The sequence below is a fragment of the Cuculus canorus genome, chromosome 3, assembly GCF_017976375.1.
Source record: "Cuculus canorus isolate bCucCan1 chromosome 3, bCucCan1.pri, whole genome shotgun sequence".
Lineage (NCBI taxonomy): Eukaryota > Metazoa > Chordata > Aves > Cuculiformes > Cuculidae > Cuculus > Cuculus canorus.
Genome location: NC_071403.1, coordinates 77632837 through 77658383, shown reverse-complemented (window position 1 = coordinate 77658383; position 25547 = coordinate 77632837). Strand labels below are relative to the sequence as shown.

Here is a 25547-nt window from a genome sequence, read left to right as displayed (position 1 = left end):
GAGTTTGTTAGTATGGCATTTGTTTCTCCTTGTGTTTGTCTAGACCAAATTTATTTTCAACAATTGTAATGATTCAGACAGAGGAAATCCATGTCAGCTTTGTAATAGTTGCATGATAGAGGTACTGGGAGGTTGGGTTTTATTAGCATTGAGATTATTAGTACCTCATAACGCATAAGAAAGAATAAATCATTATATTGCTTGTGTGTCTTTTGCCTTTGACTTTTCGGACTTTTTAGTACATGTGAAAATTACAGATTCCATTCAGTGTCCAAGAAGAGCTCTTTCTTTGGTGCAAATGCTGCAGGCCAGTTTTTAAACGTTATGTTGTTATTTAAGGAGACTTCCAGTATTATAGAATTAGCTTCTAACTTGAGAGAATGTCTCTCATTTCCTGTTTAAGCTTAGGTCCAGTTCTTCAAAAGTATTCGGTTACCTACCTTCTGCTGGGATCAGTCAGTATCTGATACTTCTGGATAGAAGCCCATCTGTCTTTCTAAATCTGAGCCTTTATCTTTGTGTTCTTTGATACAAAAAGGGGTCATGCTGCTTGGAAAAAAATCAGAATGCAAGAGATTGCTGCAATGGTGTTCTGCCATGGCAGGGAGGTAGAGGAATGTGCCAAGAATACTTCATACCTTTACTATACCTCTGAATTTTAATACTCCTGACATTACAAAGTGCTCATATACTTCAGTAAAATGTATTTTGTATTCTACTAAAATAAATGAAATGGTGTAATTTGATGGCTAGGACACCTGTTGTGCATCTTAGTGTAATTACAGTAAAATAATGCTTAGTTGTCCTAGAGATATTTTTCAAGAACTTAACTAACACCACCTCATTCATTTTAGTCTTAGTGTTGAACTGTTTATATACTTTTTTGATTGAAAAAGATCAAAGTGGTTTTACAGAAACACTCATTTTCTGAGTGTTTTTAGTTTTCCTTTCTGATAGGTCTTGTTCTCTGATATTTGTTAATTGAATTCCAGTAGTATTGTGTAAGAAATGCTGAAAGTCTTGTTGGATGAACTGTGGTTCCCAAACTGACAAAAGTCTTACTGGTTCCTTTGAATAGGAATAGACAGCTGCAAGTAATTACAAGATTGGCACTTTCACTACATTTAGCACCACCACTAACATTTGGTCAAGTAACAAAGACTTGAAACTGTATTTTATTTTTAATAGTTTTTATTTTACTAGGCTTTGTATTTGTGGAAATGGATTTGTTTTAAAGGAACCGTTGGACAAATACTGCATGCAGAATTGATAATGTATAGGACCAGACTCTGAGTTAATGTAATCCAGTGTATGCAGAACTCGTCCACTTTCATCACAATGTACCATTCATAACTTTTGTTTTAATCAAATATATTATTGATACTAGCCACGTCAGTTGTTGCATCCAGACATGCTGAAAACTACATCAAAGGATGAAGTGTTTTATTGTTCTACTGTTTTACTCCCTTTTGCATTCTGCAACTGTTTTTCACTGACTGGATCCACATGCAGGCCTTTCAATAGAATTTTCCAGGTGGAGCGGCTGACTATTTCCTTCCACCGCTTTGGTGATGTGTGCCTAGAATGTGTAGACTGCTTCATTGACTCCTTTTCTGAGCTCACAGTCTTTAGCTGTGTGCTCTTTTTCCAAGCAGTTGAGCTTGCCAGCCCATACTTCTGGCTTGCCTATATCTTTCCTTGAAAACTGGACTCCATTTCTAGTGCTTGAGCCAGCTGCCTGACTCTGTGAAGGAGTGCAGGAACACGCACTCCAATCCAATTAACTCTTTCTCTTGAAGAAGACCAAATAGCAAGGGAGAGCTTCACCCAGGTTCTGACTGGGTGGGGAAATAGAAAAACATTTTGGGGAAAAATGAGGTTGGTGAGTTTGGCAGTAAAAATATAAGCATCTGTTTTAGCAGAAAGTCAAATATTATGAAGTCTGCACCTTTCTCACTTCCTTGAAGTGAATGGATTTGACGCACATTTTTCAGATGCGCTCTGTCAGGCTTCTATAGATGGAAGGTGGATGTCATTGGGAGTTTGTGAGAGTTGTTACTCCTATGAGTGGTTCTGCAGCAATAGAGCTCAGATATTTCTTAAGGGAAGCTGAATTTAGAACACTCATTTTTTTTGTAAAGCAGTAAACTCCTTAACAAATTGTTCTGCAGAATGCGTACTGTAGTAAAGATTGTTGGAATACAAACCTTTTGATTACAAAGAAATAATAATTCTTACAGCGTAATGATGATTGATTTTTAGACACGAACTTCTGTCTGCAGTGAACTTTGACCTGGGCAAATGAGGTGGACAGGCTGATACCTGTACTTATGGGGTGCTTGGGTTTTTAATAGGTAAAGAGGAAGAAAGAATGGATCAAATGTGGATTGCTTTAAGTGCTTGATCTTTGCTTGTGTCTCTGTTTTACTAGTTTTTAATGCTTTTGTACCCTTTTCCACAGTTCTACTGTCCTTCATCCTATGCACTGTAATTAATTTCTGTGCAGCGAACTGTTGCAGTGTTTTGAAGATAAGTAAGTGAATGATACAATCTTCCTATGCATATATGCACCACTTCTTTGCTCGCTCCTTCATGTGCTCTTTGTTATTTTTCTTTGACTCTGACTCCTTATTTCTTTTAGTAGTGTACAACTTGTGCCATCCTTAGTCTGTGCTAGTAGCTGGGGCCAAGGAATAAAAGGTTATTTAAAAAACATTTCTTAATATATACAGAGGCGCTATATTGTGTCTATCTACCTGTTCCACAAATAGTAATCTTTGTTGAAAGATCTAAAATCAAAATAACTTGTTTCAGCACTGAAAACTTTCCGGCAAGGAAACGGTGTATATTCACGATGACTTTCGAGTTTTATTTTCAGTTTCAAAGCACAAAAATAATAAAATAAACTTACTAATAGCTAGGCATATATTTTATGTGTGTCATTTTCAGGAAAGTGAGTAAGAGTATACTAACAAAGTGTCTCCTTTTATGACAGCTCAGTTAAAGCTATTTTATATGTAGGGACAGATGTGTGTCTGCAGGACAGAGATGCCTGAGCAAGGTAATGGAGGAGGTAAGACCCACAGAGCACAATGCAGCTCTGCTGTCCTGACACAATACAGAGCTGTCCTGACACAATACAGAGTCCACTTTAACTGAAGTCACAGGACCATGTGGGGAATGCCACAAGTGTGACTTAGAGCCAGAGGATGATGTGTCCCAGTTTTTGCGCTAGTGGTTATGCCACCTGCTTTAGTAGTTCAGATGGCTCATGTAAGCATCATTTGCCCTAAGCAGCACCCAGCATTGAGGGTGAGCGAGCTTTCCAGTTTGTGCTGACTGTAATATTTGTGTTTGTGGGGCTGGATTTTACTTTGCTTGTTTCTGCTTCTGTGCTGCTGCTATCCTGGCTCCCTGTGTTGTAAGGAAAGGCAACACACAACTTGCTTTGCTCTTATTTTTGTACCAGAACGGTCAGGTGGCTGAGATGCTGTGAGCTACTCTACGTTGCCATGTTTCTTGGTAGTACAACAGCAGTAAATTCCAGAAGATTAGGGTAGTTACAGATAGATACCTTACCTGGGCTGACCAGCTTGTGTCTTTCACTGGCAAGGCTGTATTTCTTCAGATTCCATGGGTAGTTTGAGGATCTCTGTACCACAAAACTTTGCAAAGTGTTGCAGTGCTGTGATCTTTCTTTCAAAAACGACTCTAGTTAACTGACAAACTGGTTACTAAATTAAACACATCTTAATCCTATGCTAAATTTGAGAAGCTTACTTCTAGATTTTTATTGTTTGTGTCTGCTATTAAGAAGGGTCTTTTTAACTTTGTGTTCTTTCATATTTTCCTCCTATTTTTGGTTCCTCCTCCTTTTTGCTAAATTAAATTCCAATTTGTTGACTTCCTTGTCTTTCGTGCTGTACCACTTTTCCCTATGTAGCAATTATTTAGGGATCGAGACATTTTTTCCCAAATGCTGCTTTGTTAGAGCACATGACCTCAGTGATCAGAGATTATTTGGCAGTAACTGTGTGGTAGTCTCTGTTTGCTTGTTTGCTTTGTTTTAGAAGTCCTGTATTTATGCCTTAAGATGCTCCAAAGTGGCATAGTCTCTCAGGCAGTTGTTATTAAGCAGCATTTGCAGAATGTCCCTGCTTCATTTCATTGGACTAATTGACATCAGGGCATTGAATTGAAGCAACACTACTGCTTGACCCAAACTCAATTGTTGTGCTTTCCAATTGGCTTACTCTGAGGAAAAAGCAAAAATTATCCTACATGGTGTGTTTGGACTGGGAAATAGTAAGGAATGAACTCGTAAGTGGCTTGTATTATATTTCTGGCTGCTGAATGAATCGTTGAATCGGTGTTGCCCATTTAGATATACTCAAATTTGCTTCCTTTTCTGTAATGATAAAAGATAGAGTCCACTTAGGTTTATTGCAGAATTTTAACTTATATTAAGCTGCAGGGAAACATTTGTTTAGCTTTTGTTCTTTGCGGTATCCTTGTTTTTCTTAAATAAACCCTTAAGCAAAAAATGTCCAGTGTAATTTCCTTGTAGCCTGGGAATATGCTTGCTGTATATTTGGAGTGCTGTGGATGCCAGATGAAAATAAAACAGATACTAGTTGATGTGTGATAGAATGTAGACAAATATACTACTTATAGAATGCTGGTTTGCACCTTAGCAAGGAAATTAATGTTTTAAGATTAAAAGAATCCATGTCTTTTACAGGTCCTTATATGTATGCTTATCTTGTAGCTTTGGGTAGTGAACAGGGGTGAGGTCCTGCATATACCGCTCTTCTTTGTCTAAATCAGGAAGAAGTTGCGCTTGTATTGATCTGCATTCAAAACTTGCAACAGAGTTCATTTAGTGTGCTGAGGCCATGAAATTGCTCGCATAATTTTGTAAATTTTTACAAGAAGTTTAATGTACTTTCTTTGGCAATCCCCTTATATCCAGGAGCCTTGTGTTTGGTTTTTGTCTCATTCCTTAGAATAATCTGTACCAAGGGCTTAGATCTGTCACTTGCTAGTCTGAAAATTGGTATGGAAAAAGATTAAGATGTCTGTGTCATTGTTACAAACTACAATAAACCTTCTATAAGTAAATTAAGGTCTCTGGGGAGACCTTATAGGACCCTCTCTGTACTTGAAGGGGGCCTAGAGGAAAGCTGTGAAGGGGTTCTTTTATCAGGGAGTGCATTTAAGCTGAAAGAGGGGAGAGTTAGACTAGGTAGTAAGAAGAAATGTTTTCCTGTGAGGGTGGTGAGGCACTGGCACAGGTTGCCCAGAGAAGTCATGGCTGCCTCATCCCTGAAGATGTTCGAAGTGAGGTCGGATGGGGCTTTGAGCAACCAGATCCAGTGGGAGGTGTCCCTGCCCGTGGCAGGGGGTTGGAACTGGATGGGTGGGCTTTAAGGTCCCTTGCCAAACCATTCTGTGATTCTATGGAATTGATCAGAAAGGGAAGTTCTAGAGTACAAGTGTTCTAACCAGAAGTATTTAATGGAAATATATGCAGCACTACTTTTTCAACTTAAGATTATTTCAGTCACTGAAACTGCAATATTCAGGTAGCTTTTGTATTGTCTCGCTAGGCTGATCTCGCATCAGTATTTCCTGCGGTTTTTTAATACTTGGTGTGCTGAGATGTTTACCTGTGATCAGACTATTTTGAATCTGAAGTACTAACTAATTATTTTTGAGAAGTTATAGCTTCAGCAAAGTTCAAAGTAAAAAAAATAAAACCAGTGAACATTTTTCCAGATCTTCCAAAGGAGGTGGTATTTTTGTTAGTGCTATGATTATCAAATAAAGCAAAGTATATACTGCTGTGGTGTTGGAAGTTGTTTAGAGTAGAAGAGAAAAACTTGTATATACAAACTTAATAGTATCTTAAGAATTTTTTTTAATCTTAAATAAAGAAGAGTACATGTATGTGTATTCCCTTTAAATCCTGCGTAAGTTATTTTCCCTTATATTAATATTTTAAATATCTTAGAAAGCATGTTAGCTCCACATATGTACTTTGCTAAGATAATAAGGTTTTATTTGCTTTCTTCTGTACTGCTTGCTGTTAGTATCTGTAATGACAACTTTCTGCCCCTATTTTGCTTCTTTTATAATTATTTTGATGTTTCCTACAAACTACTGCGTGTATGTTTGTGGAATGTTCTTTGCAAGGTAGATTGTAAAAACATTTTCTCACTTTAATGCCCTCTTATGTTTGGTATTGAGTTATGCTGCATCTTGTGATACTGATCTGTGAGTGCTTACTTATGTAAAGCTAATCTTACTGTTGTCACAAGGTTATTGCAGGTGTAAATGTTTTCAGTGTTTTAATGGTCAGTTACATTGAGGTGTTAATCACAAAGTCAACTTGGTTTTAGTTACTCTTTTTAATTAGTACGGGACTGAATATATCTTTAGATTTGAACTCATTTGCCAAGTAAAAGATGTTGAAAAGGGAAAATAATGCACAATGCTTCAAGTTGAAGGCAAAACTTCAGTAGTCATTATCCTCAGTACTTTGTTTCTTCCCTCTTCTTTCTTGCTAGTCCTGTGCTCTTGTATCCTTTGCTGCCTTTTTGTTTTAGTTTAATTTAGAAGGTAATATAGTGCAAATACCACAGCAGTCTAATTCCTTCTTTTCAAACAATATTTGCTATTAAGCCTTTTATAATTAAAAAGAAACCCCAAAACAACCAAAGAACCCTCCCAACAAGATAGGTATAGTAAGTTATTTAGATCTGTTGAAGTAGTTAAGTACGTTTGTCAGACTCTCTGGTTCTCATCTCTTTGCTCAGAAAAGCTTCTAATTGTCAGGTTGTTTCTTCTAGGTATTCCAATTACTTAATACCCAGGAGTGTTCATTTTGTTTGACAATGTTCTGTAATACTCTGAATCCAGTAGATTTTCGTTTCCATCAGTGAAACTTCTTGATTTGGTGGAAACGAGCTTGTCTTTTGCCAGCTGTGGAGCAGGGGCTGTTCCATTTTCTCATTGACTCTTGCTGGGAACTCACTTAGGTTACTCAGTTCAGTGAGTAGTGATTAATTTTTCTCAGTCTTTGGCAGAACACCTTTTTTTTTTTTTTTAATTTTTTGACATAGTACCTTTTAGTGTGACAGGAAAAGATTACATCTGGTAGTCAGGTTGAAACAATAGTAGTGAAGTTGTTTCATACTGTGAGTATAGACAGCTGTTGCTCTGTAAGCTTGGAAGTTAGGATTTTTGGGAGTTGTTAATTCTGTGTGTGCTTTGTAAATGGAAGGTGAACCTTTTATTTCCTCTCTTACTTTCTCCTACAATTTGCTCACCTTCATGCATCTTCCTTATTACTATTAAGGGAAAGAAGAAAGACAGATAATAGATCCTGTGCTGTTCTGGACTCTGCTTTTTTAAACCCCAGGAAGAAGCAGTTAAAGATTAGGTAGGCACCAGACCTCTTGAATATACTATAATTTTGTCTGGCTGTTGCACATTCACTTGTAAACTTGCAAGTGTACAGCTGTGAGGAGATGTTTAGTGCAAATAATACCACTAACAGTGGGACCACCCAGCGGAGCAGTTGTTGGTCAGAGCAGCCCTGAGGTCATGAAATGCAGCAGGTTTGCATCTGTGGAGAAGGAAAAGAGGGTTACTCGGCACAAAGGCCTGTGGCACTGATTCAGCTAGAGTTATTCTAGCACACTTCAACCATGAGTAATTAGGCAGCTCCTCTGCTGTGATTGCCAACAAGCACTGTGCACTTACCCTGGGAGTAGTTCAGTGTGGTCAGATGCTGCAGCTGTAAGGCAGGGAGGGGGAAAGCTGTCTGCTTATGCTCAGTATCTACCCATATGTTCTTGGCTGTGTTCCCTGTGATCCCCACCAGTCAGTCAATTTGTGGTAGGCCACTTGGTTGTGGTGTTTTTTTTTTTTTTTTTTTTTTTTAAAGTGGGCATAGGGCTTCAGCCTCCTAATAGTTTTTGATGTTGGACTTAATCCTAGGAAATGAGGTTTTGGGCAAGTCCGGAAGGCCTATGATGTTAGACCTACTTCTAAAACTCACGTTAGCATGAGGTAAAAAAAACTTTGATACAGGTGTTGAAATTTTGACGCGTATAGTCAAACCTTTGCTAAGTGCAGTTAGCAAAGTGTCCTGGAATTGAGATATCTCAGCATTTGTAAGGATAGCTTTAGGTGTTTGAGCAGACGTCTGCGCAACTACATGAACATTTTAACTGTGCATTGATTACTGTTCAAACAGTATTTCTCAAGGGTAGAAGTAAAGGTGTTTTACAAGTAAGAGAAAGACTGACTTTTTAGGGGGCATTTATGACAAAGAATTATTGGTATAAATCACAACATTTAGTTGTTGCAGGTTAGGATTAGAGCATCCTTTTATTGGGTCCTGTGTAAGCATGCAAAGATGCAATGGTTAAGCGGGATTCAAAATTGAAGACTTCGGCAAGTCTGGAGTGAACATCCCCGGTGTCTTCAGCAAGTCAGACTGGGTCTCTCCAGTTGTAAGAGTTGTGTATGCATTATGCAATATCATTGGGCCATCACATCATGCAGTATCATCAATACAGTGGAGCCTTGGGGCTTGCATGTCTTGCATGATGCTCTTCAAGAGGTGGAAGGATTTTATTGCCCTCTGTTTTTCAGATAAGGATATGCCCAGTTAAGTCATGGATTTAAATACATTTCTAGCAACACGGAAATCCTGATGAACCTGTGCCAGAGGTGTAGAAAAGATGTTACAATTTTTTTTATTTATCTTTTTGATAGGTTTAGCATGGAAGTACTTTTTGGCAGCAGAAATTGATCGTACTTATAGATGCAGGGGGAGTTTGAAGTGTGCCATCTTGCACCAATGTTTCTAGAATACGCGTGATCACAAGGTTCAGATACTGGCAATATTGTACTTCAGAATCTGCCGCCTTCTTTGATACTGTACCTCCTGCAAACTGACCCTTTGACTAGGATTGATTATTTTAAAACTGATCAGACAGTACGCTGGGGAAGGCCAGTGCCCCTTTTGGCCTATGTGCAGAGAGAGGTACTTCTGATGACTTCATTGTCTCAATATATTGCTTCGTCTGATGTTACTTCAAAGGTTTGAAGCAAATTCGAGATTATCAGATGTTCTCCAGTGAAGTCTCTGGTTTTATTTTGACTTTCACAGTAGAAGGACTTCTGTATTAAACACACTTGTTTGTGTATATTATTTTCTTGCTAATAGTAAATAATGGAAATGCTGCTTTATTATTCGAAAGGTACAAAAAAAATCTGCTTTCAGTAATTATTGAAGTATTTGACAAAAAAAGCAAGAGTTGAGCCTCAGTGTTCCAGTTAAAGGGATTTTGCAAAAATTGTAACTGTATTAAGCAAGGAACATTTATGCGTAAAAGAGAATACAGTGCTACAGTACGCTAAAATGCAGACAAGACTAGCAGTCAGTATTTATTACTCTTTGATATGTACACTTCTGCAGAATCTTTTCCAATGTGCTTCTTTCAGCATTTCGCTGTACTTAACAAATACATTCAAACAAAGATATATTTAAAATTAGGGTACATTACAATATGAGACTTAATCATAAAGTACCATCAAGGAACAGATGGCAAGAGAGAACACAACTGGTTTGCAGTCTGCATAGATTTAAGCATGAAGCCATTAAGCTATCACATTCCCATTTCTGATAGATTTTGGTCAATGAAAAATTAAAGGCACATAATCCCTGATTGTATGGGGTCTCAATCTGTGACTCATGATACTGATAGTATTTCAAAATCAGTGAAGTTCTCTCTGTAATCAGCAGTTTTAAACTAATGCATTATTGGGATGGATGGTCTTGTCTGTTTTTATTGCTATTGAAATTAATGTATCTTGTCATAAGTAGGTTGCTCTTAAATGTAAAATTGCTTTAGGGTATCTTTTGCTGCTCTGCTTCCTATTGACTTCTAGACAGATTTGCCCTATTTTGCTAGGCTATTTGCCACTGAAGCAGTCCAGTATCTCCACCTAATAAAAGCAGCAATTCAGAGTTCAGAGCATGTGTTGCTTTAGAAATGGTTATAGTGTAACTAGCGCAGTAGCCACCAGAATCTTGTTTTTAAAAAATATTTTTAAAGCTATCTTTTACAAAAGTCTGTTTTAGAACGGATTAATTTTCAAAATTATTTCATTTGCATCTTGTATTCCAAACAGCAAGTACAATTTTATTTCAGTGGTGTGGACGAATGTATTCTAATAAGCAGGATTGTTTAGTATTAATAAAAATGTAATTATTATAAAAATATTCTTCATCATAAACACTAAACAATTCAACATATGGGTACAAGTAATGTATTAAAATATGTAATGTAATAGTTGCCAAAAAATGTAAACTAATTCAAAGATGCATGTTCAGATTTTGGCGATTTTATGTTTAATTTTTTATTTTTCTCCATGAAGAATATATGCACACCATGTATTAGTTTTTCTCATTAGTTATTTCAAAATGCCTGATAAGAAAATTAGTGTATCTCTTCCTGGCTTGGACCAGCCTGATGGAATATAATTTTGCGAACACCACTTAATGTTGTTTGCATTTTAATGTGTAGCTAAAGTCATGATATGTTATTTCCTCTTTGAGAGGAACGAATTAAGACATCAGTACTTAAGAAGATGGACTATGTTGACTGAATGAAGGTTATTAAAATGCTATTTTATGAATTAAGGAGACTTCTGAACTTCAGAGAAAAGGTCCTGGTTGTCAGTGCTGAGAATGAAGGTGGGTTTATTTTTTTAAAACAACGCATCTCCTGCTGAAGGACTTAATCAGACTTCTTTTGGAGGTGGTGCATGGTGTGAGAAGTGATCTGTCAGGCCTGGTTTTAGCTGTTCAATACACTTGGAGATCAAAACTGACAGTTAAAACATAATCTGAAAGCTAGAAATCAGTGACTGAAGAGTAGGGAAAACTGGTAGATGCAAACACTGAAGGATTCTTCTATCAACTGCCCTCTAAATTAAGTGCTTTAAGTTTCGATATGTGGGTCATTTTAGTAGGTAGCCTATTAATCTTCTGTGTTTATAAAGTGTAATAATTTAATGACATAATGTGGTTAGAAAGATTTCAGTTGCTTTAGTACACAGAAGTCCCGTTTGCACTGGATGTTACTGAGAGTGGGATTGTAATCCAGAAAGAGATAGGATAACTTTTACTTTGAAAAAAATTATTCTAGTCATTGCGAATGTGTTGATTGAGAATGTCAAAGACAACTTTGAAGAATAATGACCCAATATGGCAATCTTGGCAAAACCAAAAGAGACAAAATTCAAGAAGTAAAACTTCCTACTATCTATAGTGAGTTATTGAGGCTACATATTCAATTACATTAAAAGTTATTTATAGAGATTAGTAGTGTTAATACTCATGTTTAAGTAACTTAATTTTATCATAGAATCATAGAATGGTTTGGATTGGAAGGGACCTTGAACATCATCCAAGTTCCAAGCCCACTGCCATGTGCAGGAACACTTTCCATGGAATGAGGTTGCTCAAAGCCTTGTACAACCTGGCCTTGAACAAATCCAGGAATGAGACATCCATGACTTTTCTGGGCAGCCTGTACTGATGCCTTACCTTGGTCAAGTTACCGTCTTATCACTTTAAAGCCATCACCCCTCATCCTATCACTACATGCCTTTGTAAAGAGCCCCTGCCCAGTTCTCTTGTAGGGCCCCTCTAGGTATTGGGAAGCTGTTGTAAGGTCTCTCCAGAGCCTTCCCTTCTCCAGGCTGAACAACCTCAACTCTCCTAGCCTGTCTTCGTAGGTGCTCTAGCCCTCTCATTATCTTCATGGCCCTCCTCTGGACTCACTCCCAACAGGTCTGTGTCTTTATGTTAGGAGCCCCAGAGCTGGATGCAGTACTCCAATGGAGTCTCACCAGAGCAGAGTAGAGGGGGACAATCACCTCCATTTTCCTGCTGGTCACACTTCTTTTGATGCAACCCAGTATACAGTTGGCCTTCTCAGCTGCAAGCACACACTGCTGAGTCATGTCTTATCCACTAGTACTCCCAAGTCCTTCTCTTCAGGGCTATCTGCAATCCATTCTCTGTGCTGCCTGTATTTTTTCTTGGGACTGCCCTGACCCAGGGTGCAGGCCTTTGCACTTGCCTTGGTTGAACTTGATGAGGTTCGCACAGGCCCACCTCTCAAGGTTGCTCTGGATGATGTGCTTCCCTCCAGCGTGTTGACTGTGCCACACAGGTTGGTGTGTGATCAGCAGGTTTGCTGAGGGTGTCCTCAATCCCACTGTTCGTATCTGCACCAAAGATGTTAAACAACGCTGGTCCCAGTTCCAACCCCCAAGGAACACCACTCGTCACTGGTCTCCACTTGGACATCAAGCTGCTGACTGCAATACTTCGAGTATGATCATCTAGCCAGTTCTTTATCCACTGGGTGGTGCATGTGTCAAATCCATGTTTCTCCAATTGAGAGACAAGAATGTTGTGTGGGACAGTGTCAAATGCTTTGCAGAAGTCCAGGTAGATGATCTCAATTACTGTTCTCTTATCCACCAACACTGTAACCCAGTCAGAAGCAGACACTAAATCTGTCAGGCACAATTTGCCCTTAGTGAAGCCATGTTGGCTGTCACCAGTTGCCTCCTTAATTTCCACGTGCAGAGTTTGCAGGAGGGTTTGCTTCATAATCTTGCCAGGCACAGAGGTGAGACTGACTGGTCTGTAGTTGCCCAGGTCTTCCTTTCTTCCCTGTGTGCAAATAGGGATTATATTTCCATTTTTCCAGTCAGTGGGAACTTAAGTGGACTGCCATGACTTCACAAATACGATGGATAGTGACTTAGCAACTTCATCCTCCAGTTCCCTCAGATCCGTGGATGCATCTTATCAGGTCCCATGGGCTTGTGCGTGTTTAGGTCCTTGGATGATCTCGAACCTCATCTGCTTCTACAGTGGACGGTTCTTCAATCTCTCAGTCCCTGCCTCTGCCTTCTCCATGTCCCAGGTAACCAGGTCTCTTGCTTCCTTCCAGAGAGGGCCCACATTTTTCTTAGTCTTCCTTTTGTCACTGGTGTACCTATAGAAGCTCATTCCGTTAAGATCAGTCCTTGAGACCAAGGAGTTAATCGTCTTGTTACCATAATCTCTTTGTAAGTTCTGGGGGAACTATGGGGGTTAGGTTTCTGTTGGACCTGTAGTCCTAATCTTTTGGAAAAAAAATAAGATTATTAAAGTAAACTTATTCTGTGCACCAGTTTGCCCTGAGGCTGACATGCTGATTTTAATGGGTGATGGGCTACACTAGCAGGAGATCGTGTAACTGGTCTGTGAGTTTTTTCAAGTGGTAACGATACAGTTCCAGAGCACATCTGTGGCCCAAGTTTTCCCAGCAAATCAGAATCTCAGTAAACAGTTTCCTGCAGTTGATGCCAAAAAAAAAAAAAAAAAAAAAAAAAAAGCTGAATGCCTTCTGTTTTAAGATACAGGAATAAATAATTTTGACCTAAACCAGTATAACTTATATCAAAAAAGCAGTCTGGAATTTCCCTAAAATATAAGGAATGTGTGTCAGACACTGAGTTGGTCCCAATAGATGAAGGTATGCACCACATTAATAAAAATATATATGTATGCATGGGGATACATGGGGTGAATTGGTGGAAATGAAGGAATGTTCGTTTACCTTGAACAGTAGTGTAAATTAACAATTAAAAAATCTTTGAAACATATGAACACGAACCTTGACACAAGACTAATAGCACAGAATTTCTGGTTATTTTTGTTAATGCATAATTTGGCAGAGTCAATCCATAGACTGTTGGATTTTTAAAGATTAATATGGAGGAGACGAAACAGTGATTTGTCGCAGTACTGTTGACAAAGTGTGTGCTAAAGCATTCTAAAAATGCTCAGATTCCATTAGTATCTGTTAGTGCATCATTTGAGAGATGTGTTTTTTTTTTTTTTTTGTGCAATGAGGGAAAGTGCTGGCATTCAGGACTGAAACCCAGGAACAGGTGTAATTGCACCCTGTGGTTTCTGATCTTCCTCAGATGTTATGGCTTCTGATTAAAAAAGTTGTTCTCATATCATCAAATAAAACACAAAGCATGTGCTGTATCTTTGGTGTAAGCAAGTCCCAGTAGTGAAATACTGTACTGCAAAACTGAAAATAAGGGTGAAAGCCCAACTAGAACTTAATCTGTCTACTGATGTAGAAGACAATGTAAAATGTTTCTATAAATTCATGAGCAGCGAAAGGAAGGTTAAGGTGAATCTTCCTTTATTGGACGTGAGAGGGACACATACTGACAATGGGTGAGGAAAAGGCTGAGGTACTTAATGCCTTCTTTGCTTCAGCCTTTAATACCAGGTACTCAACCCCCTGAGCTGGAAGAAATGGCTGAGCAGCAGAATGGTGCCCCCATGGAAACATAGAATGATTTGAGTTGGAAGGGACCTTGAACATCATCTAATTCTAACCCCACTGCCACGAGCAGGGACACCTCCCAGTAGATCAGGCTGCTCAAGCCCTCATCCAGCCTTGCCTTGAACACCTCCAGCGATGGGGCAGCCACAACTTCCCTGGGCAGCCTGTGCCAGTGCCTCACCACTTTAATTGTGAAGAATTTTCTCCTTAGATCTAGTCCAAATCTTCCTATCTTCAATTTATAGCCATTTCCCCTAGTCCTATCACTACATGCCATTGTAAAAAGTCCCTCCCCAGCTTTCTTATACGCCCCCTTCAGGTACTGGTAGGTCACTATAAGGTCTCCTCTGAGCTTTCTCTTTTCCAAGCTGAACAAGCCCAGCTGTCAGCCTGTCCTTGTATGGGAGATGCTCCAGCCATACTCCGCAAGGGAATGGTTAGCAACCTGTTACACTACCTAGACACACACACAGGTCTATGGGGCTGGATGGAATCCACCCGAGAGTGCCAAAAGAACTGGTCGAAGTCCTCACCAAGCCACTTTCCTTCATTCATAAGCAGTCCTGGCTAACTGGGGAGATGCCAGTTGACTGGAGATTAGTAAATGTGACATCCATCTACGAGAAGGGCTGGAAAGAGGATCCAGGGAGCTACATGCCTGTCAGCCTCACCTCAGTGCCAAGCTAAGTTATGGAGCACATCATCCTGTGTGCCATCAGAACAGCCAGGTGATCAGGCCCAGTTAGCATGAGTTTAGGAAAGGCAGGTCTGGCTTGTGTCCTTATCTCCTTCTATGACAAGGTGGCATGCTTAGTAGACAGTGGAAATGTTGTGGATTTTATCCACATAGACTTTAGTTAAGGCTTTCACGCTGTCTTCCACATCATGCTCCTGGAAAAAAATGGTTACTCATGACTTGGATTAGTCTACTCTTCGCTGAGTGAAAAACTGGTGGATGCCTGGGCCCAAAGAGTTGTGGTGAAGAGTTAAATGCAGTTGACAACTGGTTACAAGCAGTGTTCCCCAGGACTCAGTGTTGAGGCCAGTTCTGTTTAATATCTTTATCAATGATCTAGGTGAGGGAATCGAGTGCACTGTCGATCAGTTTGCAGATGACATCAAGTCATCAGATTGGGTGGGTGTGTTGATCTGCTTGAGGTTTGAAGAGGGAACTAGACAGGCTGGATCGCTGGGCTAAGGCAAATTGTATGGGGTTCAACAAGGCTCAGTGTTGTCCTGCACTTGGGACACAACAGCCCTGTGCAACACTGCGGACTTGGGGATGAGTGGCTGGAAAGCTGCTTGGCAAAGGAGGACCTGAGGTGTTGGTTGACATCCAGGTGAACATGAGCCAGGAGTATGCCAAGGTGGCCAGCAGCATTCTGGCCTGTATCAGAAATGGTGTGGCCAGCTGGAGTAGGGAAGGGATCATGCCCCTGTACTCAGCGCTGGTGAGGCTGCACCTTGAATCCTGTGTTTGGTTTTGGGTCCCTCAGTACAAGAAGGATGTTGAGCTGGTTGGGCATGTCCAGAGAAGGGCAGTGAAGCTGGGGAAGGGTCTGGAGAGCAAGTCTTGAGGAACAGCTAAGAGAACTGAGACTGGAGAAAAGGAGGCTGAGGGGAGACCTTATTGCTCTCTTAACAGCTACCTAAAGGGTGGTTGTGTTGAGGTTAGTGTTGGTCTCTTCTCCCAAGTAAAAAGTGATAAGACAAGAGGAAATGGCCTCAACTTGTGCCAAGGGAGGTTTAGACTGGGTTTTAGGTAACATTAGCTCACTGATAGAGTGGTGAAGTATTGGAAAAGGCTGCCCAGGGAAATGGTTTGAGTCACCATCCCTGGAGGTGTTTGAAAGACGTGTGGATGTGGTGTGTAGGGACATGGTTTAATGATGGACTTAACAGTGCTAGGTTAGTGGTTGGACTCGATCTTTTCCAACCTAAATCATTCTGCGATTCTAAACATGAAAATGGCAGTGGTGACAAAAGTGTGGAACTGAGAACTTGTGTCCTAAGAAATCTTGGGCTCTAATTGCCCATTTTTTGCCTCCTCCGTACAGATATTCTTGGCACTGATTGTTTCTTCTTTAAGAGTTTGTTTCTGTGTTTGTTTCCCATTTGTAGTATTGGGGTAGTAATAATTTATCTTAAAAGTGTGTAAATATTTATGTTTGCATACCATTATGAAGATATAGTGCTATGCAAATGTTCAAGTGTTTATTCTTACAAGAACTGTCTAAATTTTCTAGTACAGCTTTTGAAATGAGAAAGGATAAAGCCTGGACTCTTATGACATCTGTGTTCTGAATTCTTGTGGTTGCACACTGATTTTTGTGTTGATACTAAAATGAGAGCTATTACAATATCCAGGAAACTCCAGTGCCCTCTGTTTTGAGTGCTCTGTAGGGAGAGCTAACTAAAATGTATGTCTGTGGAGACACTGCTGAAGATGATGAAAAAGCCTGGAGATAATCCGATAGTCATTAAGATTAAAGATGAAGATTAAGGGCCCAAATCGGCCTTTTGGAGATATGAATGTAGAAATAGGAGATCTCTGGATGCCATCAGGTCAGCAGGATTTATCCTGGATTTTCTCTTCTGATTTTAACAAACTTGAATGAATTCGGTTTGGAGGGAGTTCAGTTCTGCACATGTGTAAAGCCTAATTGTTTTTTAGCCCGTTTAGTTCCTCTTGCAGCTACAGATTGGCTGAACTAATAAACCCAAGGTGACATCTTAACCACATAGTTTTGGCTAATATATTCTGAAACGTATTTTAATTGTTTATAGTATTTTTAGGAATGTGGTGATGAGCATTGAGGAATGAGGCAGTTACCTGTGTAAGAGTCCATGTCCTAATTTTCTTTATATATCTATGATTTATATTCATATAAACAAGGAAAAAGATGCTTAATGCTTAAAGTATTATTACTTCTATAAGTAAGGTGCATTTGACATATGATCTGACTTCCTTTCCCAGCCATGTTTTTGCTACGTTATTTCTATTCATGCTTACAAGCTGGTAAGTTCCAATAGCAAAAAGCTGAAGAAAACTCATAAATATGTATTTTAAAAATTACAACATGCTAAAACCAAAGAAAGCTGTAAAAGGTAATTAAAGTTTATTTAAGTGACTTAAATTTAAATGAAAAATGCTTTAGTTTTGTCTATAGTGACACACGAAGAGCACATGAAGCTACCAAAGTGATAAACTGCATGAAAGTAAATCATGACACTACTGCGTTCAGTGGAGTAGAGGGAGTAGCTCATTTTTAGGGGTTGATAGTTTACACTTAGACAATGTGGTTGAGTGGAGTCTCTGTATAGAAAAGTATCAGTCGTGTGTATATTGCTGATCTTGTGGACCACTTACATGTTGTTTGTTTAGAGAAAACATACCTGTTCTGTATGATGTATGCTCTTTTTGTGATGTTTTCTGCACAGTCTACGTTTTCTGTGCGTCAGTACAACCTGGCTTTCAGATTGCACGTCCTGGCAGCCCTGCCAAGACAATTCATGGTGACCTGTAAATTACTTCATTCAGTCTCCTTCTAAGGAGCTCTGCAGGAATACACTGTGATGGATAGGCAGTTTGATTCTCCAGGGGCAGATGTACCTGTGTGCCACCTGGCAATACTATAGGCTGAGGTCATTGGTGGAAGACCTGTGATGAGCCTTTGTATGCTGTATAGAACCCAGGTGATTCCTCTGTGGGAAAAATATAAATACAGACTTCCCTGAAGTGTGACTCTCTATTAACTGCAGTATAATCTGTACCATGCACAGAATAACTACCTCTCTTTTAGCCAATGCATGTCCTGAAAAATTGAAGAGCTAAGGCTTTTTTGTCAATGACATTTCTTTTCCCCTCAGTATTTGATTGTGTCCACTACAGCGTCCAGGTCACTTCAGTATTATAGGAATTTACTCCTCTTTCTGCATTTGATTTCTGAGTATAATCCTTTGCCTGTACATATTACTGAATTCTCTTATACTGCTGTCACACCACATTTGCACTTTATCAGGATCATTCTCAATCATCATAGCGTTCTTTGAAGCTTGTCTTCTATACATCACAATTTTTGCTAGTGGCAGTTCTGGTAAGAATATTCAGTATTCCATTGTCTAAATCATTAATGACAATGTTGACTAAAACAGCCAGCAGGTGCACACCCTTACAGGAACCTCCAGTTTGACACTGAGAAGTTGATAGTTTCTTGTTTGAGTGCAGTATTCCATCCAGCTGGACATTTATCTAACAATAATATCATTAAACAGTACAATAATATCATTAAATATTAAAAGGTGTGTTGTACAATTGTACCTAGTAGCTTTGTAGAAGTTAAGAAACTTTACGTTGGCCATCTCATGAATTCTGTAAGCCTTTTATAGGGCATTGTGAAGGAGTTGCATTGGTTCTGCATTGTTTTTCTTGAAAGATCACAGTGAACGGTTGTCATGCTGTCTTGTATGTATTAATAACTTGGTATGTTATAAGGTGTTGAAAAAGTGTGACTCATCTGCATTTCCTCAGATCTTTTGTATTTCTGAAGGAAAAAGGGATTGATTTCCTCTCTAAAGCCAAGACGAACAAGAGAAAAATGTGGTAGCATGTGAGAGTTCATGAAAAACCCCACTTAATAATCCCTTCGTTGACAGAGTTGCATCATCTGTAAATAAATTTAAAATAATTCAGTGTATATTAGCGTGATGTATTTCAACTTCATTGTTGTAAAAGTGAAAACTTAACATTCTGTTTGTGGCTCATGGTTGTAAAATAGCAGCCTTTTGCAGTATATAGACATTTGTTAATGTAGCCAGTCTGAATTCTCTTATTCATAATTGTTTGCATCATCAAGAATGATTCCTGATGCCTGCAGTGTGTGCTGGAACATTTATGCTGTAGCTGTGTTCTGCTTTCTGTATTTCATCAGATATGGGGCTGCTTGTGGAGAAATGTAGAGCCACAAAAATCTTATTTTCATTCTCTGGTAATAGTGATGGGTGCTCCCAATTACATACTGCATTAACAACCCCAAAAGGTGCTAATCTGACTGGCTGTGTCAGAGACAGACACCTTTGACAGTCACTTCCACAACTCCTTTTTACTTGTGGAGGTGAAAAAAATGGCATGGTAACGAAGACTAGAAGTTATCATGCTAGCACTTTCTATATGAAAAAAAAATGATATAGTAGTGCTTTAAAGATTAATGTTCAGTATGTTTAATTTATTATTCTTTTTTTTTTCCCAGTAACCCAAAGTCTGCTAATCAGAGGATAAACAAAAAAGTAAACAATGATGCATCGTTAAGGATTCAAAATTTGTCAATATTGGTGAAACAAATAAAAACTTATTATCAGGTTAGTAATTGTTTCTTGTGTTATGTTTTGCTAGAATCATTTCTAAATATTCTTTTATAGCTATACCTTTAAGGGGTAACAAAAATAAGTTTAATATCTTGAGATACTTGTGTGGATGGTTGTTTCTAAATCTGGTCATATATCTTATCACACTTAACTTACAGCTGTAGTATTAGTCTAGAAACACTTAGATGCGATGGTATGTTTACATAATTGATATTATGCATCTTTGATTGCTCATATATATATGGTTGATGTTTTCTGAATTGAGACAAATTCTGTGCCTATGAGACAAATTATTAAATGTGCATTTATTCTTATCAATGGAATCTTTGTAAGAAAAATATGATAAAATGTGATAAAAACTCAAATGAATTTGATTTCAGTACGGAAGAATCAGTGAGGTGATAAAAATCGCATGGTAATTCACACTAAATACGACGATATCTAATTTAGAGCTGTAAAATAGGCACTGAATTTTTGTGATCTGTGTGGTAAGTAAGAGCTGGTACTATGCCTCCTAGATGCAAAGCTTGGATAGAGTAGCGTACCCGTGGACGTGCTATAGTAGCACACTGCGGATAGTAGCAGTGTTCCTTATAGCTTGTCTTTTAGTGCACTTCTAGAGTTTTCTGCACCTTTCTGCTGGGAGGGTCCAAGTCTTGGAGAAAATCTGCTTTGACCTACCTCTCATAGCGTGTGTATCCTCATAGTGCCTGCACTGTTGTATGCATTTCCTCGTGTGTATGCACACAGTGTATGTTCTCAGAAACTCCAAGGTACAGTGATGATGCCCAGCTGTCACTGCTGTGGCTGGCCGCTGTACATCTTTCTAGCTAGCACTTCTTGTGTATGCATACTGCACAGCATGATTTTCTTGGCAGCTGCTATGTGTGGATGCATGTGCTGCCCATATGCTTTTCCATTTCGTGATGGTGGTCATTTTTGACCAGGCATTAGTGTGTCACAACTGGTGCAACAAAAGGCACAAACACTGACAGGATCGACCTTCACTTGAATACAGAGCTTTCCCTGTGCTGCTGGGGCCATATGCTGTCAGCCAGTTCTAGTGCAGCGGTGTCCCTTATAATTGCTTCCATTTAGGTAGCTTATCTTTGAATGATTCAGGGTTGTGAATGTTGCTCCAAACCTTTGTGTTAGAATAATATATTATAATTTTTTTTAAAATAAAAATCTATTCTTATTCAATAAATGTTAAATGTTAAAATTGGTCACCATGCCCTTAATGTTTCAAGTTTGCCCTGTGTAAGTGTAAGCTGTAGAGAACTGCACACAATTTTTTACCCCTCCCTCTAAAGTCTTCTGGGCTTCCATGCTTGTGAGGTGCCAGCCTTTTTGGGCAGTGCAAGTGAGGGAACTTAGATTGCAGGTCTGACATTTTAGTAGGAGCAAAGATATTTAGTAGCCAAACGGGACAATGTGGAATTGCTTTAGCACATGTTGATATTCACTCAGATACGCCCACCTGCATGCAGGGAGCTTTATGCACTGTGGCAGTTCGTTGGGTTTGGAGAGGAGTGTTAAAGGATGGGCTGTAAGCTTCATTTCTACTGAGGCTTAGTGCAGCCTGGCAGCTGGTGTTTTCTAACAGGGTTAGCAAGGTAGCACAGCAAACTTGGTTTCAAGAAGAGGTCAGTTTAGTTCCTATGACCTGTGAAATTACCCAGGGCAGAAAAGCTAGTGCCTGATGGCTGTCTTGATTGGAGAGGCCTTTCCTGGCCTGAGGTGTGCCTTGGCCAAGATGAGCTTCCGGCAGCTGTTGTACGGGCACTGGGCTTGATGTATGTTCTCAGTAGGATGCCTGAGATCTGAGAGTGATGGAACATGGAAAGTAGTCACTGTATTGAAGTGTGAGATATATTAGGCAGTGCAGGGATAGGATGAGGGGGAACGGGTTTAGGCTGAAAGAGGGGAGATTTAGTTTACATAGTGGGAAGAAATGTTCCCTGTAAGGTTGGTAAGACACTGGCCCAGGTTGCCCAGAGAAGTCATGGCCACCCCATCCCTGGAGGTGTTCAAGGCCAGTTTGGATGGGGCTTTGAGCAACCTGATCCAGTGGAAGGTGTCCCTGCCCATGGCAGGGGGAGTTGGAACTGGGCGATCTTTAAGGTCCCTTCCAGCCCAAACCATTCCATGATTCTATACTTGGTTATTGTCTGGAATATTACAGTACAAATAAGATATTTATGGATATGGAGATTTTTAATTTTTAGTGTTATGTTATCCAAACTCTTAAAACTTTTCCATGTGTTTTTATAACATCTGGAAAAATAGTGTACATGTACTTGTCAAAAAACCTGCACTGGTAGAATAAAACATTCAAAATATATTAGGTCATACAAGTGTTTTGATTCGTGCATCATCTTCGTTCTTCTTTCTAATTACAATTGTCTTTTTCCAATGAAGCTGCTGTACTTTGTGACAGCATCACTAAACTCCTACTAGGCCCCAAACTGTTCTTTGAGCCTACACATTTCCTGGTAGCCTAAGAGTGTGAATTTGTTCTCAGCAGCTGATTTGGGAGAAATTATCCCCCTTTAAGTTTCGGTGGGCTTAGGATGTTTAATAGTGAGGTTCCATGGTTCCCATGGGTGCTCTGCTGGCCTCATGTGACATTACAATGTGTGAGTCTTTAATAAGTGCTAACAAACCCAAAAAGTCTGTACAAGAAAGGCAGAATTTTGTAAATAGGCCTAGTTTATTTTTGCAGATTATACAACAGTTAAAAGAAATATGACACAGAGGACGCAAGAGGTTCCGATTTCAGATCATTAATAGAAGCAGCCATTTCAAAAGTAAACACAAATTGAGAGCAAGTGCAGCGAGGTTACTGATGAAGTTAACAGTGTGTGACAGAAAAAGGTGGGAGACAGCTTTGAAGCAAGGTAGGGGTGTTACAAGAAAAGAGATGATAATATAATTAGTCCATAGAGGACCCATTTCTTGGCTACCCCTGCTTGTACTGTGCTTCACGTACAGGTATTTTCTCCCTCCTTAGAATTTCTCTTAGGCATGTGCAGTGCATGTACCTGTTTTTCAGTCTGGTGTTAATGAGTTCAGATATATTTTTGTGTTGTCCTATATTAACTGCTGAGAACTTTGAAGTATAGCTAATAATTTCCACAAGTGTTTTTCAAGTAATATTGTAATTTTTCAAAGTTGATATAAAATGAATTGAGTTATGTTATGGTTTTGGCTTACAATATGACACATAATATGTGCCTTTTCGATGTAAAGCGGTGATAGTTCTGGAATACGTTGCTTTTCAGTATGAAGATTTTATATATTCATGAATCTGTCACTGTAGAAAAACAAAAAGTGGGACTCTAGAGCTGCTGATAGGGTGGCATCTGCTATGAATAAACATCTGGGAACAGGAGGAAGACTATTCTGCTTCGGAAGAATTAGGCTCTGTCTAGACTGGGGATTTGACCTGATTACAGCCGGTACTGACTGACAGAAACTGCCCATTGATAGAGTCTGCAGACTAGATGGGCAAAGCTGCTGCTCGGGCGTATAGGACTTACCAAACTAAAACTCTGCCTGATATTGCAAATAGGATTTTGTACCTCTATATTCAGGCTTGTCGCAGCATAACTGCAGCAAAACCCACGTAATTTTTACATCCATGTTTTGGCAAGGCTGTGGAGAATGTGGACATGAAATAGAAGAAACTGGTCTTTCATAGTGTAAATGCAACTTAGAGCAAATTAAAAAAAAAAACAAACCACCTACCAATAAGGTGGTCAGAGAAACATGAACACCAATAATTTAAAGGAGTTTTGCTACATTCTGAGACACAGGATCTGTTTGGCTTAAGATCCGTAAGATCTCTCATTGCCATGAGAGGATTCTACTATGTTCAGAAGATTTTGCAAACTAATAAAACAAAGCTTTTGTAGAAGTAATTCATATTTGTAAGTTTGGTTTTTTTAATTAGAGTCCAAATAAGTATCAAAGGTGTGTATATTAAGACCTAAAAAATTTTAAACTCCTTATGTAATACTAATTTCTCTTCTGTGGTGGTTAGTGTTTGATGTTTGCTTTTGTTCAATGCATATGATTTAAATAATATTTTAATTAACTTTTATAGGAGAATTTGCAGCAGTTGATCATGATGTCTCTGCCAAATGTATTAATAATTGGCAAAAATCCTTTTTCTGGTAAGTTCATTTTTAACTAAGATGAAAATTTGTATCGGTGTAATAATTTGTATTATTTCACAGGAAATATAATTCATATATAATTGAGCTTTTCAACAGAAGATTTTGTAAATACTTGTAGCAAATAAGTGGTTTAATGAGTAACATTTTGTTTGTTTGCACCAAAGGTTGACACCTTGCAAAAATGTGTTCTGTCCAAACCTCAGCACTGGCTGTCATTAGCATTTATACTGAAATGAAAGTGCATTTCTAGGCAACCAGTGAGCAACTGATATGACAAAGTATATGTTTCATGTATTCCCAGCTACTACACTTGCAACTTTCCTTACCGGGGGCACCCCTGAGAAAATTGGCGGTTCAATGCATCTCACCTGATCCAACTCCTAATCCTTGTTTTTCCTTTCCCAAAACTCTCCTGCTTCTCTTACATCGTTACCTGAAAAATATTGCAGTTACTTTTTTGCTTTCTTCCCTGAACTGACACTGTCTTTTCCATGCTCCCACCTTCTCTGCTTCCAGCTCTGAGAGTTGCAATTTTCAGACCAAGAAAATTAGCCTGTGTGGACCCAGCTGACTATCCACAGCCACTTGGGAATCTCTGCACCATGCTCTCAATTCCAGAAGCACGGAGCAGACACACCTGGCCTGCCTGGAGCCACTATGGATTGGGCAGAATTTATTTACTTGGGTCTAATGTGTCCCAGGTGTTCTACTTCTGATGTTCTAGCACTTCAGCAGAGAGGTTAGGAACTACTCTAACAGGCTGTGTAGCTTCCCCTGGCTTTTTTTATTTATTTAAGATGTCTTATATGCCATGCTTCCGTGTCTGTGAGGCAAGATTTTTCTCATGAGCTAGAAGAACCATCTGTGTTACCTCACTTTTCAATTCCAGGGTTCATAACATTGATACTTTCTATTTTCCATCTGCATATATCCCATTTATGTAGGTATCTTGATTTAATTTTTTTAGTTTTTACTTTCTGCTTTTGAATATTACTGCTTTTGCTTTTGAGGTCACAGCCTTTTAAGTTTTAATATGTGCAGATGTTGTAATCTTTCATATGCACCAAGAAATGTGAATGTGGCTTCTTCTAAAAGAAAAGAATCCATCGTTCTTTTTATATTTTGATTCCAGACTTTTACTTAAGGTTTTCAAAAGACTCCGTGGGTTTGCCTGGAGACCAGATTTAGTGGAAAAAGAGATTAAGAAAAACAGGTCATTGTATTGTTTTTGTGGTGACATTTTTTATTCTCTTTAAGATACTGAGACAAAATATGCCTTAATGACATTGTGTGATATAAGATGAAATTTTATTAAAACTGGACTACAAAACCCCACAAAGATAATGTGGCATTCAGTTGTATACATAAAAAACTATGTTTTAGTCATTTATAAGAAAGATTCTTCCTGTTGTGGGACCTCAGCTAAGTCTGTGTAGCTTTTAAGGTTCAGTAACTGGAGCCTCTAGTGGTGGATGCATTGCTCTCCTGTAAGGACGTTATTTGGATTTGTGAGAAAATACGGACTTTACTGTAGCATATCCCACATACAAAC

General features: G+C 39.0%; 1 protein-coding gene across 14 annotated transcripts in view; it reads left to right on the top strand.

Annotated features, from left to right (window-relative positions):
- Positions 1-25547, top strand: part of CCDC88A (coiled-coil domain containing 88A) — an 81973-nt gene that overhangs the window by 3876 nt on the left and 52550 nt on the right. For all 14 annotated transcript variants that reach the window (XM_009558587.2, XM_054062065.1, XM_054062064.1 and 11 more), the window contains 2 exons: positions 19700-19808; positions 23923-23992. In XM_009558587.2, the coding sequence (XP_009556882.1) occupies positions 19700-19808; positions 23923-23992 (179 nt within the window). The remainder of the gene's footprint in view (positions 1-19699; positions 19809-23922; positions 23993-25547) is intronic.